At 42.3% G+C, this 17,031-nt stretch overlaps 1 protein-coding gene across 5 annotated transcripts in view; it reads right to left on the bottom strand.

The window, feature by feature from the left end:
- The window catches only part of MCC (MCC regulator of WNT signaling pathway), a gene marked incomplete at its 5' end in the record, with an annotated part of 462,921 nt that overhangs the window by 111,942 nt on the left and 333,948 nt on the right, over nucleotides 1–17,031 (bottom strand). For all 5 annotated transcript variants that reach the window (XM_079916632.1, XM_079916633.1, XM_079916631.1 and 2 more), the window contains one exon: nucleotides 2,434–2,547. In XM_079916632.1, the coding sequence (XP_079772758.1) occupies nucleotides 2,434–2,547 (114 nt within the window). The remainder of the gene's footprint in view (nucleotides 1–2,433; nucleotides 2,548–17,031) is intronic.

The raw sequence follows: 17,031 nt of genomic DNA, 5'->3' as shown, positions 1-17,031 counted from the left end.
CAAGGTAAACAGGGAGAGATATAAAGGATTTGAGATAGTGACAGATACGGAAGACAGGCAAAGAAGATCAAAGATATACATAATAAGCATCCTTGAAGAAAAAGAAAAGGCAAGGGAACAAAACTAATATTAAACACTATAATTAGAAAAAACTTCTCTGAAATTAAAAAAAAGATTACAAAATATAATCAAAAGAAAACACAGCAAACATGAGAATATCAAACCAGAACGATTAAGAGTTACTCTAGCAAAATTACTGGAAGGAAGTAAAGAAGGGAGGGAAGAAAGAGAGAGAGAGAGAGAAAGTTGTATTATTAACAGACTTTGAGAGCAACACTCTATGCCAAAATAGAATAAAGAAACATATTCAAGTAAAGAAAAGATGAGTCAAGGGTTTTATAGCCAGCAAGAATGCCTTTCAAGTAAGAAGGGCAGAGACACATTGTTATTAACAAGCAGAAAGTTGGTGAAGGTTATTCCCATGAGTCCTCCCTGAGGAAATCTACTAGAAAATAGCTTCCGGCATTAAACAAACAAACAGAGGGATATTGACATAAAGACCATGGTAAACATGAAATATATAATTTACTTGTAGAAGACTAAATGAGGACTAAAAGAAAGTCTAAGATGTAATGGCCATAGGGTCAGGCAGTATGGATATAGTACAGTTGCAAAAAACTGGGGGAATGAGGAAAGTATAATGGAAAAAAAACTTTAAAAAATTCTTCTCAGTAACTGTATTTGTTATGATAGTATTAATGTTATTATTTTGAGACTGATTGTATATAATATGGAAGGAAGCAAATGAGTAATTATGGAATATTCTTATCCAATCATCCTCTGTAAACTTCAGAACCAAGATGTTTAGTGTGAAAAGAAAGGATATACAAATAAAATACAGAAGCTAAGTAAAAGAACCCTGTAGTCTGAATTTAAATTGGAGAAATTATTATGAGCTCCTAAGGTATTTTATCTTAAAATGTATACATACATACATATGTGGATAAATAAATAAGTAAATAAAGAATTTCCTGGCTATGTTTATAGAAGAGGCCTAAAAATAATGACCAAACTAGAAGCAATAAGCACCCTTAGCACCCAGATTGCAGTCTGGAAATACCATTTTCTACAGAGAAAAACCAAGGCTACATGGAGAATGCTTAATTCCAGTTTTGGAGTGAGAAATGTACTGGATGAGCCTGGAGTAAGTACTAGGCTCCTGTCAAAAGACTCAGGAGCCAACTTGAAGAGGTTCTTACTGGCCAAAATTAGTATACTTTGAGTTTCTACAAGGAAAATAATTACAAAGGACTGAAACCCAAATATGTTAAAATCCCTAAGTTCATCATATTTTAAAAAGTAACTGGGGACTTTCAGAGGATCATAAATAATTCATTATCTTGAAAAATGTTAAATAAATCAAAAGCATGAAGCAATGATTCTGCTTTTCCTCCGTGAACTATACCATTGTTTCAATACATCATAGATGATGGGAAATGTCTCTATAAAAGCACTTCAATTAATAACTGAGAAAGAAATGGTAGAACTAAAATATCATGATTTTGTAAAGTCTTGATGAATCAGTGAACTTGGGCACTGAGTATCGAGACAGCTGCTAACGGGCTTCCTTGGTGGCGCAGTGGTTGAGAGTCCGCCTGCCGATGCAGAAGATACGGGTTCGTGCCCCGGTCTGGGAGGATCTCACATGCTGCGCAGCGGCTGTGCCCGTGAGCCATGGCCGCTGGACCTGCAGGTCCGGAGCCTGTGCTCCGCAGCGGGAGAGGCCGCAGCAGTGAGAGGCCCGCGTACCGCAAAAAAAAAAAAAAAAAAAAAAAAGATAGCTGCTAACATCTCAGAAGGCAAGACAACCAGATACTATGTGCTTCCCAGTGGAAAAATAAATACCCTCTACAGTCTTGCCAGAGGGACTGGCCATGAATCTGACTGGTCCTCTGGATCCAAGGCCATTCTGCAGGGAATACAGGGGACAGAGGAACATGCCGAACTGCACCATGGGTGAACAATCAGCAACATCTGGACTGTGGGAAACTCCACAGGTCAAATGGCCAGCTTTTAAAAGACTAAGTATAAAGCCAATAAAGAACGGAGGGAAAACCTGTGGATTAAGAGATTCAAAGGAAACACGTAATTTTTAAACAGGCAAGACAAAACTCCACTGCCTAGGGACATATAAACTCCAGCGATAAACCGTAAAGAAACAGAAAATATGACTATAAAAGCCACGTGGGGAGGAAAAGTGGGATTGGGATGGGACATAAGGAGGCACTTCTGGGATGACTGTCAGGTTCTAATTCTTGACCTGGACAGTGGTCATGAGGAGGTCTGCTCATCAAACCGTCATTTGTTTTGTGGAGATTTCCATATGTTTCATCTTAAAAAATAAAGCAAAAAGAACCTTTCCAGACCCCTTACCTGTGCCTTGGCCAATTTCTTTTCCAGAAGGTCCCGTTCCCGCTCCGTTTGCTGCAGACGTTTATTAAGCTCCACTATATCTCCCTTGAGTGATGCCAGGGCTGCCAAGTGAAGCTGCAGTTATGGGAAGAAAGGAGCACAAGGTTAGACCCTTCGGCAGAAACTCATTTCCTTCCCTTCATTTCCTGTAATTAGTGTGATCGCATAAAAATAGGTATCATCTACAATGGGACATTGGGTGATATTAATCTCAGGGGACAATGGACAGAAATCAGGTGTGTCACAGGCAAGCTGGATTATCTGGTCACCCTCAATGTAACAGGGAGAACACTGTTATGTGTGGGCAGTAGGACCTAATTTTGGATTGTCTAATAAAAATAGAGAGGAAAGCTGCTCATTCTAAGGGCTTTCTCCGAGTTACTCAGCAAGGATGAGATTAAGAGCTGGTGTGGACTGCCTGATTCTCAAGAAGCAAGGAAAAGGCAGGACCAAATTAGCTTTTACCTTTGGGAAAATATGCGAGTTGAATGGGGCAATTCAATTTTTTTCAATTCAATCACCCATACTGTCGCATGTCCAGACGGACCAAAAGGCTGAGAATTAAGAAAAAAAAATGGGAGAGCTCATTGTTTCCGATGTTCTCCTCCTCAAGTTGATGCATTAATTTTCTTGCCAGCTCCTCCTTCCTCATTGTTCCCCAGACAGACTAGATTGACCAGATGATGATGCTTCTGTGCAAGCAGGCCTCTCAGAAACAGAACCGGAACTCTGATAAATTATGCTATGGCGAGAGAAACCAAGAATGCATCGCTATACCTTTCCCCAGCCAACTCTCTCAGGGGAAGCAGAGCAAGAAAGAACGTTCTTCAGCAGATTAACAAGCGTATCACGCACTTCCAGGATCTCAACCCGCTCAGCTTTCAGGTTCTGCACATGGAGCCTGGGATGCACACATGTCTACCACACATGTGCCCGCTGTGGCTTTGCAGGTGGATGGCTGCGACCATCCTTAATATCTGTTCAGCCACGGCTCCTGGAGCAGCACCTTCCAGCCTTCCTTGCCCTCTGAGTCACTACTTCGCTGTCTTCACTGTCAATCCCAGGTGGAGCTCAGACCATCCCTGAGCTGAATTCCACATGACACTTGGGTGAGTGATGCCAATCAGAGCAAACCCTCCCTCTTTATAGGGTTTCTGTATAGCGTCTGCCAAGAGGATGTAAAGTAAGAAGTAAATAAATTTGATCTTTCAAGATGTACACAGTGCAGCGGCACACAACTCCACTTTGAAGATTTTAATTTCAGGTTTAGAAAGATGCGCTTTTCTGCAGCCTGCCCCTCCACACTGCGTGGAGGCTGGGAGGCTTGGGGGAGGGTGAGTAGGCGAGAAGGAGACATAGGGCAGGGGCTAGGGTTTCAAAGCGGTTGTTTGTGAGACTATCACAGCAGTGACTGGGACTTCACTTAACTGCATCGGGGCTGCAAACCAACAGATCAACAGCCGATTTGCAATCAGGAACGCTTGTAATTTAAAAAAGGAAATGTCAGGCAATCTGGTGGTATTTGCCTTCTCATGTAGGGCTAGGCCCCTCAGAAAAAGTCACTTTGGGTTTCAGATACAGGGTTTCTGTGATGAATTCTCAGCACAAATACCACAGTGTTCCCATTGTATAATTTTTTGGAGGCAGTTTTGCTCCCAGCGTGGGGAGAGGGACACAAATTCACTCCCTTACATAGCTGGGTTGCCCCTTCTGCCTCTGAACTGTCAATCTGAGAATGTTCCTTTAGCAACAGACACTGTGGTCTGCTATGCTATTATGTCTGGTCTTGGGAGAAGACCCACCACCTGACCTCTGACAGGAAGGATGAAATACATGGAGAGCGGACATGTTCTTTAAGATACATAGGAGCAGAAACAAGGATCCCAACTATGACAGCCTAGACTTGCTTCCTCTCTCATCCATCTCCCATCCTACTTCTGGGGGAAAGGGTTGCCTGCAGGGGGTGGGGGAGAATTCGGGGGAAAAGCTGACAGAGGAGACTATATACTCCATACTGACCTCATGAACTGGGCCAGATGGGGAGACACACAGAGTGGTTATTTCCATCACAGCACAGGGCAGAGGGGTCCAGGCTGGGTCACATCCTATGGAAGACAGCCCTGGGCCCAGAGACGATAACACCAGCACTCCGGATTGCCAAAGGATCCATCAGATGTGCTTGTGGGGCAAGTCCCTTTTCTTCCCTGGATGGAAGATGCCTATCTATCAAATATGAATTGATCAGTTTTTCTTTTTGTTTTTTAAATTAATTAATTATATTTATTTTTGGCTGTGTTGGGTCTTTGTTGCTGCGCGCGGGCTTTCTCTAGTTGTGGCGAGTGAGGGCTACTCTTCGTTGTGGTGCGTGGGCTTCTCACTGTGGTGGCTTCTCTTGTTGTGGAGCTCGGGCTCCAGGCACGCAGGCTTCAGTCCTTGTGGCTCACGGGCTCAGTAGTTGTGGCTCGTGGGCTCTAGAGCACAGGCTCAGTAGTTGTGGATCACGGGCTTAGTTGCTCCACGGCATGTGGGATCTTCCCGGACCAGGGCTCGAACCCGTGTCCCCTGCATTGGCAGGTGGATTCTTAACCACTGCGCCACCAGGGAAGCCCCTCAGTTGTTCTTAACTTGAAGATTCCTTAAGAATCTCATGAATGTGTTTGGGCCCTTCTCCTAGAGGAGAGTATAAACTTGGTGCTTATGCATGTGTTCCGCCTAATTAAGATGATGACACACCCCGGAATCCATCTATGAACTCTGAACTAAGAACCATCTAGACTAGACGCCAGCTCTGTGATGCCCCTAAGTTTTGCAGATGGTGTCAAGTGTCATAACCACAGATGTCTGAGTGGAGGAAAGGCCCTCGGCATGTGGCATCTCCCACTTCCACATCTGCGAGTGAGGAATGAAACCCAGAGATTGACCTGCTCACACCAGGTCCCATGGAGAGCCTAGCACCAGAACCAAGGTCACCATGCCCCTTCCTCACTACGCAGTGTTGTATGTGACAGTGATTTTCAGGGTTTTTTTTCCTGTGGATGAAAACTTTACTTAAAATGTTTGCCTCTGATTATAAAAATAATGAGTATGTAACAGAAAAATAAACTGGAAAGTTGGCATTCTAACTTTTTGGTGGTGGCCTTTGGGTGGTTTCAAACTCTTCTGGGATACTTTCCTGTTTAATACTTTTTTTTTTTTTTTTTTTAAAGAGAAAGAGGCTTTTGTATTAAAAAAAAAATAAAAGAGTTGTCACAGTGTTTTCTGCAGGTGAAGGCTGTAGCATAAAAACTGTAAACGGTTATTATCTGTCCCTGCTGCATCTTCTTTCCCTGTCCACCAGCAATTCTGATAGAAGGTAAAACTTTAAAAACCAGGTGCAGTATACACTTGTTCCTTAGTGTCACTGACAAGTACTCAGCAGAAGCTAACTACAAAGGTTGGGACGTGCAGTGTGGAAAGAAGTTTGCCCGCAAGTTGAAAGACATGTTGCTGAGAATGTGTCTGACCAACCCCTCTCTCATTCCCACAACTGAGCACGGGGTGAGTCTTGTTCTCACCGCAAGGAAGAGTGGACACTCCCTGCCAGCTTCAGCTCCGGAGCTCCCCTGTTCCACCTTGTCAATCACCCAGTACTCAAGAGCTGACTGGATCTCCTTCTTTTGGGGTTTCACCCCCCTCATTCTGGCAGACCTGGTGGTATCCCTGCAAATTCAATAGCTAGGGAGTTTTCGAGCAATGCTACAAGTATTATGACAGAACTGTGTAGACCTGTGTCAAGCCCAGCATTAAGAAAATAAGAGAATAGAGGTCTTTCCGGGTAATTTTTAAAAGGAGTGACAGTGGGTTTAAATCCTGGAAAGAAAAATTTACCACAGCAACCAGAACTGTCAACTATCTATAATAGAAAAATTATATTTGCATCATTTTTCAGGATGTCTTTACTTATATTCTGGCTTCTGAAATGTCCTCTACCTTGAGTCAGAGCTTCAGACACATGAACCTCGAAGTACCATTAAAAGACGTTTCACTAACCAAAGAGAGAGAAAATATATGACGTTTGCAGACTGTGCTGGTCTCTTCCCAAACACACTTTTCGCTTCATGCTCAGGAACAAGACCTCGATTTTTCATTGGTCAGACTACTGTTCAGCTAAAATATCCCAGTTCTCAGCCTCCCTTGCAGCTGGAGCTAGGTGTAGCCATGTGACAAAGCTCTAGCCAAGGAGACAGAAGCAAAAATATGTGGAAGTTCTGGGAAAATCTTTTTGAGGGAGGTCATGCTGTTTTTCTCTTCCTCCAGCCTTGCTGCTTGGTATATTAATGTGATGGATGGAGCTCCAGCAGCCATCTTGCTTCAGAAAGATGAGGTCCACACTGTAGGGAGTGGAAGGTGCCTGAATCCCTCACAACCTTGTAGAGCCACCCTACTAGCTTTGGACTGCCTGACTCCAGACTTCTGTAATAGAATAGCAAGAACAGACCTCCGCTGTATACACCACTATTATGTTGTGAGATACTCTGGCAAATGCAGTTGATCTGAGCTTAATTTATAAAGAATCAGATAAACCTGGGTTCATGTCTCATTTATGATACTTGTTAGTGATTTGTCTTTGGACAACTGATTTAACTGGGTTTTTTGTTTTTGTTTTTTGCCGTACGTGGGCCTCTCACTGTTGTGGCCCCTCCCGTTGCGGAGCACAGGCTCCGGACGCATAGGCTCAGCGGCCATGGCTCATGGGCCCAGCCGCTCCGCGGCATGTGGGATCCTCCCAGACCGGAGCACGAACCCGCGTCCCCTGCATCGGCAGGCGGACTCTCAACCACTGCGCCACCAGGGAAGCCCTGGTTTTTTATAAATGGGTGTTTTTGCTGTCGTAAAGGCAAAATGAGATGGCCATCCATAAAATGACCAGCATAGTGTCTGAAACCAAGTAAGCATTCAACAACGTGCATTTCCTCTTTCCCAGCCAGGTTTTAAGTCAGCAAGTTTCAAGTCAACAACCTTCTCAGATGAAGCCTCACTATAGGTAGTGAGAGGTACATTCAGATGAGGAAGTAACACAGTCCTGTCTTGGAGCAGCACACTTCCTGGGGGTAAACAGCACAGGAATGAGAGGCCTTAAGCCTTGGGACTTCAGCAGAAGTCCAAGGCTTAAGGAGCTGACTGTCAAGGCTCTTAATTCTCCGTGAAATTTTAACCCAAGGCCTCAGCAAGGTTGGGATGGGACCATGACGCTTCCTAATACAACTCTGGGTCTAGCACGTGAAGGATATAAATCCACGCATACCTCGTATTTCTGGAGATAAAAGATACTAATTCCCTAGGCTGTTCTGAGCCTGGCTTCACATTCATTTTACAGCGTGTATCCAAAGGAAAAGTAAACCACCTGGAAATTTGGCTTCAAGACAACTGTCAGAATGGTGGCTATTTTTGGATGAAACATTACTTGACTAATATTTCACAGTTCAGCTGGCTGTAAAGACAAGCCCGCGAAGCCTCTGAGAGATAAGGTGTCCGGCTGCCGGGAGCCCGGGTGAGGATCAAGCAGTGCCTTTGTGACGGTCTCTCCTGGTGGCTGCTCCTGGGCTATGTGGCTAGATGTGCTTCCTGTTACCGACTAGCCATGAGACAAAGGGCGTCACGCTTCTTAGGATGCCCTTCTAAGCCAGCAGCCCAATGACTCTAATGAGCCCCCAGGAGCACCACTGTGTACTTATGGTTATAAGATGCTTCTTTATCTTGCTACTACTGGCAATAAAAACAATGGAACAGATGCCGGTGCTTTCCTGATCACTTGGCACCCTCCCCCTCCTATGCGTTATCCCACGGGGTCTCCATCACACCACACCTCCGTGGCCTACAGGGAGGCTATGATTCCCAGTGTGCTGAGGAACAAGTACTCTTCCCAAGGGCCACAGCTGTTGAAGGGGTCCAGAACCAGAATCGAGGCTGCCAAACTCTAGGCCCACCATTTTACTCATCTTTCTGGGACTTGGGTCTGCTCTCTTACAGCACTGCCTTCAAAGGGACCAAAGGCTTCCACAGCCACACCTGAAACAGAGGAATGAGTTCATCCCCAAGTCTCCATCCAGAGACCATGGAATACTAATGGTGACATGGCTGAGCTAGGCTTTTCCGCCTTGTTGGCAGGTAAGCTCACTCAGAGGAAACTGTGCTTGTTCTCTCTCTCCCTGTACTTGGTCTGGCTACCTGAGATGCTCCTGTAGGCCATGCACTGCCAGGGTACCTCTATTTCCCTCCCACCAGTGATGATGGGAATGCCCATCCTGTCCTTCTAAGTGGGCCACTTGCCCTCCAGCTGCAAAGTACACAACATAGTTCTTGCTTATATTTGAGTGAGACAATGGGTAGTGCCAACTGCTTCCACTTAGTGAACTGTTCTCTTCCTTAAAGGGGAAGAAATAAGGGCAACTAATCTTTACTGAACACATATTCTTTTTTTTTTTAGAGACTTAAAAATATTTATTTAAAAATAACATTAATTAACCCACTATATGCTGAACACACACTCAGGCTCTGCACTAAGTGCTTTCTACACTTTACCTAATTCAATCAGCTACAGAGTCCTGCAGAAGAAAGGACACAACCCCAGTGCCAAGCTTTGGGAATATTCTAAGAATTCCAGGCAACTCGATAGTAGTAAATCATAACATTAATAGTTACCATTTGCTGAATGTTTAATGGGTATCAGACACTCGGGCTAAGCACATTTCATGCAGTACCTCATTTAACCCTCACCGCAATGCTATGAGACAGGTATTATCACCTCCTTCTGACCAATGAGGAATCAAGGCACAGAGGAGGGATAGGAAATCAGCCCAAGGGCAGGGAACTGATAAACAGTAGAAGACATATTAACACACACACACTCCATGCTCTAATCGTCTCTGCTATGTGCTTTGCTGGTACTTCCAACTCAACATGCCACTGCCCTCCTGGCTTGCAGGATACACATGTGTGCATGTATGTGGATGGGTGGGAGGATGTGCACACTGGCAGAGGCAGGGACAGGGGGTGAAGCAGAGGGCAGTGGGAGATGGCAGGGCGAGCCCTCCAGTGACAGTGATGAAGCTCGGGGCTGGCAGTGGCTCAGCTCGGTGTCAATTTGGAAACTCTCTTTAACTTTCTGTGCTTTTTCATCTTTTTGAGAAGGGTTTGTACCAGATGGCCCCACCCTGAGTTCTGTGCTTGGGGCTCTTCATACTTTATTTGCCCACTGGTCCCAGAATGGATTTGCTGAAGCCCACTTCCCAAGGAAGCTTCATTTATATACAGAACTGATCAGCAGCAATCTTTCCCCTAGAAATTTAAAAAGCGCTCAGAATCACACATAACCTTACGGCCGGCGAGGGAATTCAAGAACATCTAGTTCAATTCCTTCGTTGTAAAGGCATTAAACAGACTCAGAAAAACAAGGCTCATCAGATTCAGATTTCCTCATTCCCTATCCAGAGGCTTCCTGCTCTCCCATATGGCAATCCAGGAGCTCCTGGGTAGTGAATAAATGTCTATATCCAGCCTCATCCTTCGAAATAGCAGGAGACATCTGTACACGAGAAAGCAGCCTCATTCAGCTTCCCCTGCAAGACTCCCCACACGCCAGGTGCTCTAATTCAGATACATAAAGAACAAAATCCCTGGCAAAGGGGGAACGTTCCTTGCCAGATGGACACAATCAGGCCTGTTCAGTGGCTTCCAGGACTGGAACATTCCTATTTACAGCTAGAATTCCTGCTAGGGGCACCTACTGTGCAATATTTCAAGAAAGGATGTTCACAGCCTTGAAACGTAAAAACTCATTAAACACCATCTACAAGATTACCCCGCTGCACGCTAATCACTTTTTGCTGACCTAGACCAACTCAGAAAACAGGAGCTTTTCGTCTTTCATTTTATCTGATGATTTCATTGGTCAGTGGTCCCTGAGTTACTTTTTAAACCTCCACTGAAGTTCAGTTGTCAAAAACAGCACTCTAAATCCCCTTCAATGTGGTAGCACTAAAATACCATCCAATAGACAAAATGATCCCGTCCAAGAGTGCCTGATGTAGGTGATGGTGCCAAATCACAAAGCAGGACCCAGGTACCAACTGTGAAAACAGCAACACCATCATCCCTAGCACCCACCTAAGGCAAACGGCTGGGAGATGGCTCTCAAGGAGGGGAGGGGTCCAAGACTGATCCTCCCAACTTTGAAGATAACCCTCAATCCCACTCCATCTTCAAAAATATGCTCCTCTAAAAATAAGCCACACTGAATTTGTACATTGCCTTGGGTAGTATGGTCATTTTATCAGTATTAATTCTTCAAATCCAAGAACAATGTATATCTTTCCATCTGTTTGTGTAGTCTTCAATTTCTTTCATCATCCTACAGTTTTCAGAGTACAGGTCTTTTGTCTCCTTAGGTAGGTTTATTCCTAGGTATTTTATTCTCTTTAATGTGATGGTAAAAGGGATTGTTTCCTTAGTTTCTCTTTCTGATCATTCATTGTTAGTGTATAAGAATGCAAGAGATTTCTGTGCATTAATTTTGTATCCTGCAACTGTACTGAATTCATTGATGAGCTCTAGTAGTTTTCTGGTGGCATCTTTAGGGTTTGCTATGTATAGTATCACATCACCTGCAAACAGGGACAGTTTTAATTCTTCCCTTACAGTTTGGATTCCTTTTCTTTATTTTTCTTCTCTGATTGTTATGGCTAGGCCTTCCAAAACTATGTTGAATAAAAGTGGCAACAGTGAACATCCTTGTCTTGTTCCTGATCTTAGAGGAAATGCTTTCAGCTTAGCACCATTGAGTATGATGTTAGCTGTGGGTCTGTCATATATGGCCTTTATTATGTTGATGTACACTCCCTCTAAGCCCACTTTCTGAAGAGTTTTTATCATAAATGAATATTGAATTTTGTCTAAGGCTTTTTCTGCATCTACTGAGATCATCATATGATTTTTATTCTTCAATTTGTTAATGTGGTGTATCACATTGATTGATTTGCAGATATTGAAAAAAATCCTTGCATATGAACTAGAACAAATATTTTAAAAATTTGTCTGGAAACACAAAAGACCCCGAATAGCCAAAACAATCTTGAGAAAGAACAACAGAACTAAAGGAATCATACTCCCTAACTTTAGACTATACTACAAAGCTACAGTAATCAAAATAGTATGGTGTACTGGCACAAAAAAAGACACACAGATCAAGGGAAGAGAGCGGAGAGCCCAGAAATAAACCCACGTACTTATGATCAATTAATTTATGACAAAGGAGGCAAGAATATACAATGGAGAAAAGACAGTCCTTTCAATAAGTCGTGCTAGGAAAACTGGATAGCTACATGTAAAAGAATGAAATTACAAAATTCTCTAACACCATATACAAAAATAAACTCAAAATGGATTAAAGACCTAAATGTACGACTGGATACCACAAAACTCCTAGAGGAAGACATAGGCAGAACACTCTTTGACAAAAATCATAAGCAGTATTTTTTTTGATCCCTCTCCTAAAACAAAGGAAATAAAAGCAAAAATAAACAAACAGGACCTAATTAAATTTAAAACCTTTTTCACAGCAAAGGAAACCACTGACAAAACAAAAAGACAACCTACTGAATGGGAGAAAACCTTTGCAAATGATATGACCAATAAAGGGTTAATATCCAACATATATAAACAGCCCATGTAACTCAACATCAAAAAACCAAACAACCCAATAAGAACTGAATAGACATTTTTCCAAAGAGAAATGCAGATGGCCAACAGGCACATGAAAACATACTCAACATCGCTAATCATCAGGGAAATGCATAATGAGATATCATCTCACACCTGTCAGAATGGCTATCATCAAAAAGAACACTAATGTCGGCAAGGATGTGGAGAAAAGGCAACCCTCGTACACTGTTGGTGGGAATGTAAATTGGTGCAGCCACTGTGAAAAACTGTATGAAGGGTTCTCAAAAAAGTAAAAATAGAACTACCAAAGGACACAGCATTTCCATTCCTGGGTATATATCTGAAAAAACCACAAACACTAATTCGAAATGATACATGCACTTCAATGCTCATAGCAGCATTATTTATACTTGCCAAGATATGGAAGCAACCTAAGTGTCCATAAATAGATGAAGAGGTAAAGAAGATGTGGTACATATATACAATGGAATACTACTCAGCCATAAAAAAGAATGGAATTTTGTCATTTGCAGCAACATGGGTGGACCTAGGGGGCATTATACTAAGTGAAATAAGTCCAACAGAGAAAGACAAATACCGTACGATATGACTTATACGTGGAACTCAAAAAATAAAACAAACTAGTGAATATAGCAAAAAAGCAGCAGACTCACAGATACAGAGAACAAACTAGTGGTTACCAGTGGGGAGAGGAAAGGGTGTAGGGGAAATATAGGGGTAGAGGATTAAGCGGTACAAACTATTAGGTATAAAATAAGCTACAAGGATATACTGTACAACACAGGGAATAAAGCCAATATTTTATAATAACTACAAATGGAGTATGACCTTTAAAACTGTGAATCACTGTATTACACACCTATAACTTATATAATATTATGCATAACTAAACTTCAATAGAAAATAAAAATGTCACATAATTTTTACTGGAAATGATATTAGCTAATATGTGGACGTGTGTTATGTGCTATTGCTATATTTAAAGCATGTACTTTCTTAATTATTCTTCACATAGCCTTTGGAATAGGTACTGTTGTTAACCCCAATTTAAAGAGGTAGGAATTGAGGCTTAGAGGTTCAGTAACTTGCCAAACTAGTAAGTGGCAGAGCTAGAATGAAAACCCTTGTCAGTCTAACCCCAGAGCCTGGTTCACAACCATGCCTCATGCTTTGCAACAGAATACCCTAGCACTGCTGAGATACCTTCATGAAATTATTGAGGAGATAAAGTCTCAGACAGAGAGTTCTTTTTATAAGAGGGGAAAAAGCACAACTGCAAAATTAGCATGAGGGAAAAGGTATTAATTCTTTAAAACTTCCAACATTTTGAGAAACACAAGACCATTAAGCTGATATCAGACCCAGGAAAGCAGAGAAAAATTAATCTCCGGATATGTCCATACCCGATCGATGAGGGAAAGTTAACAAGGGAAATATTGAAGTGTAGGTGAAAAAGCTCTAACTAAACAGTACATGGGAGGAAAGGTTATCTTAACTAATAAATCTTAAAAAATAAAAAATCTAAACAGATTTTATATATATATACACACACACACACACACACACACACTTTAAAATTTACTATACAATAGTTGCTGGTAAAAACAAGTCACAGCATTTTCCACTAATAAATTCTTACTTTTTGTGGTGTTATTTTCAAGGGAAACCAAAATTACATGCAATACAAGGATATTTGGAAACAAACAAACAAAATAAAGACACAGCAATAACCTGTCAGCACCTGCTTAAATTTCAAGGTGGGTTGCATCCTAATGGCACATCATGAAGGAGATCGAGATGTAACAATTAAATCCTGCTAATCAGAAGACATGAATATTTCAGTGTGTACTAAATACTGATGTGATCCCTGAGGCAGAAAGTCCCACAGAGAATTATATGAACAGGAGTAAAAGACTTCTTTGACAAGGTCTGCATTGTTCATAAATTTTTATATTGATCCAATTTAGTAGGTATCAAATTCTCCTTTCTAAAGAAACCAAGTACCTTTAATGGTGAAACACTCCATAAACTCTGCAGATCAGGAAAAACCAAGGTACTTTAACAGCAATAGTTGAGTGTTTTGGAAGTTCCCTATTTTTTTACTGGATTGAGGACAATGTTTTTTTCTTTGGGAAAACAAGTGAAGATTTAGATTTGAGTGTGTGTGTGTGTGTGTGTGTGTATACATATACAGATACATACTTATACACACATACATATATTAACACACACATATATACATATGGACTTTCTATGTATACAGAACTCAAGGCACATGATCTCAAGTCTTTTCATTTAAGTACAGGAGACAGCCTAGATGTTGACTACTGAGATATTCAGTACAATCATATTCAAATGTATTCCCAACATTTGAGAGAGATTTTCACATGCACTATTTCTTGTAAAGAAAATCCCTTTAAAATGCTTGATGCCATAAACAAGCTCCCATTTCAGGCAAGTCTCAGGCGGGCCCTGGCTTCTCGTTCCTCACCATGGGGCTGCTGACTGATGGGCCATTTCACCACTCACTGCTGCATCTAATCCAAAGCACCAGGAAAGGGTAGAAGACACATTTCAAATCTGCTCAGTGTTCTCTCCCATCAGGGGCCCTGCTGAATGCTTCAGAGAACAGTGTGCTTAGAGAGAAGAAAAGGTCTGAATCTTCTCTCCTTTCCAAATCACCTAACCCAGTCAATACTAGTCCCAACCAGGACTTGTTCCCTGAAAAGGAAGAAAATGAGAGAGGAAGAAGAGAGAAAGTGATGGGGAGAACATAGTTCAGTGGTTAAGGACATAGGCCTTATAACAAAACAAAAACAAATAAAAACCCCAGACCTGAGTACTAGTTCAAGCTTGGTTAAGTTGTTAAAAATTTCCAAGCCCCACTTTACTCACCCTGTAATGATAGCCAACCATACAGAACTGTAAAAATTAAATGAACATACTACAGGTAGCTCACTTGAACACAATGCTGCCTGGCAGAAAGTTAACCACAATGACTGTTGTCATCTTAATTATCATGATCATCATGCCATGCCTTCGTGCTTGCTAAAAAGTATCAAGATAGGGGCTTCCCTGGTGGCGCAGTGGCTAAGAGTCCGCCTGCCGATGCAGGGGACACGCGTTCGTGCCCTGGTCCGGGAAGATCCCACATGCCGCGGAGCGGCTGGGCCCGTGAGCCATGGCCGCTGAGCCTGCTCGCCTGCTCGTCCGGAGTCTGTGCTCCGCAACTGGAGAGGCAAAAACAAAACAAAACAAAACAAACAAACAAAAAAGTATCAAGATAACTTTGGGCCTTAAAAGTGTTGATGGGCTACTTTCCTATCTCCTTGTTTACACACACCCTGATTAAACAATCAGAATGACTCATCATTACCTTGAGGCCCAGCTCACATTAGTCAGAGTGATCTACACTTTGCCTGCCTTTCAACATGTGCAATTGGATCAGCAGCTCTCTACATCCTGGCTGGGCCTGCAGGGAAGCAGGTAAACACATTTATCCTCAACAGCCTAGAAACTAGAGGAGGCTTACGCCCAGTCTATACTCCCCACCTCCTGGCTCCTCATAGCACAAGGTAAGAGAGGGTCAGGAACCAAGTGGGACACATACAGTGACCCCAAAATGAACTTCCAGAAAAATGTATCTGAAGACAGAAGAGCTTAGTGTAAACAAGGATATGCACAAAGACCTGTTCACGACAGTAAAAAAAAAAAAGAAAAAGGAAAATAGTGGTTGAATAAATTGCATGATATGCATAATATACCATGTTGCCAACAAAATAGAGAAATATATAATTAACGTGGTAATCATAACTTCCCATATGGGTGCTGAGTCAATTCATTCCGGCTGCTTTCCACCTGTCCCCACCAACCACCTGGAACAAGTTTTCCTTCTCCCCTACTGCTCCTCTAGCCTTTCACTCCTCTTTATTTTTCATAACACTTATTACTCCCTGACAATATATCATACAAGTTTTGTGTTGAGTCATTCCCCCATGAGGCTATAAGTTCCAAGAAGGCAGACATGTCACGGAACTAAGGAAATAGCCAACGAACAAGATGAACTGTGCCTGGTACATGGGAGGACTTCGGACAGATTTGTTGAATGGATAAATTTAGAAAATTAGAAGATACAGATAAAAGAACTTACATTATCCTTACCCCTACCACCTAGAGATATCTGTCAAATATTTTTCTATGTGTAAATAGAAGTAGCTTATAAAATAAAGTAAAAATAACTTAGGTGAAACAATGTCTAATGTAGTACTGTCCTCCATACTTCGAACTCTCTGAATAATTCACTGTATGGTTAATATCCCCTCTAGGTCACCAAATGGCTACAACAGTTCTCCATCCCCCAGTGGTCCCTCCAGGATGTCAGTGTTTCGGTTTTTTTTTTTTTTTTTTTTGATACATGGTACTTAGGACCAAGCACAATACTCCAGATGAAATCTGGCCAGCACACTTCTATGTGCCAGGGACCATGCCAATTGCCTTATATGGGTTTTCACTGAATTCTCACTCAACAAGATAGAAGTAATTGTTACTTCATTCTGCAGATCAGAAGCAGATCAGAAACGGAGGCACAGTAAGTTTCTCTAGTACTTAAAACCAGAACCTCCCCAGCTGACCTACCCTATTCATCAATACTGCATCTCATTTACCATGGGTATCCAGGGTCAAATGTTTTCGATCACATGATCTGACATGGCCCAGGGAGAGCATCTGAGGATCCAAGACTGCGGACTTGGATGGCGCTCAGCACCAGACAGTTTCTAGCAGTGCCGCACAAACTGGGAACAGCGCTGGCACCAGAAGGGAGCTGCAGTGAGATCCCCT

Source organism: Stenella coeruleoalba, assembly GCF_951394435.1.
Source record: "Stenella coeruleoalba genome assembly, chromosome: 3".
Lineage (NCBI taxonomy): Eukaryota > Metazoa > Chordata > Mammalia > Artiodactyla > Delphinidae > Stenella > Stenella coeruleoalba.
The sequence above is the reverse complement of the archived record's forward strand: the minus strand, read 5'-3'. Positions and strand labels throughout refer to the sequence as shown.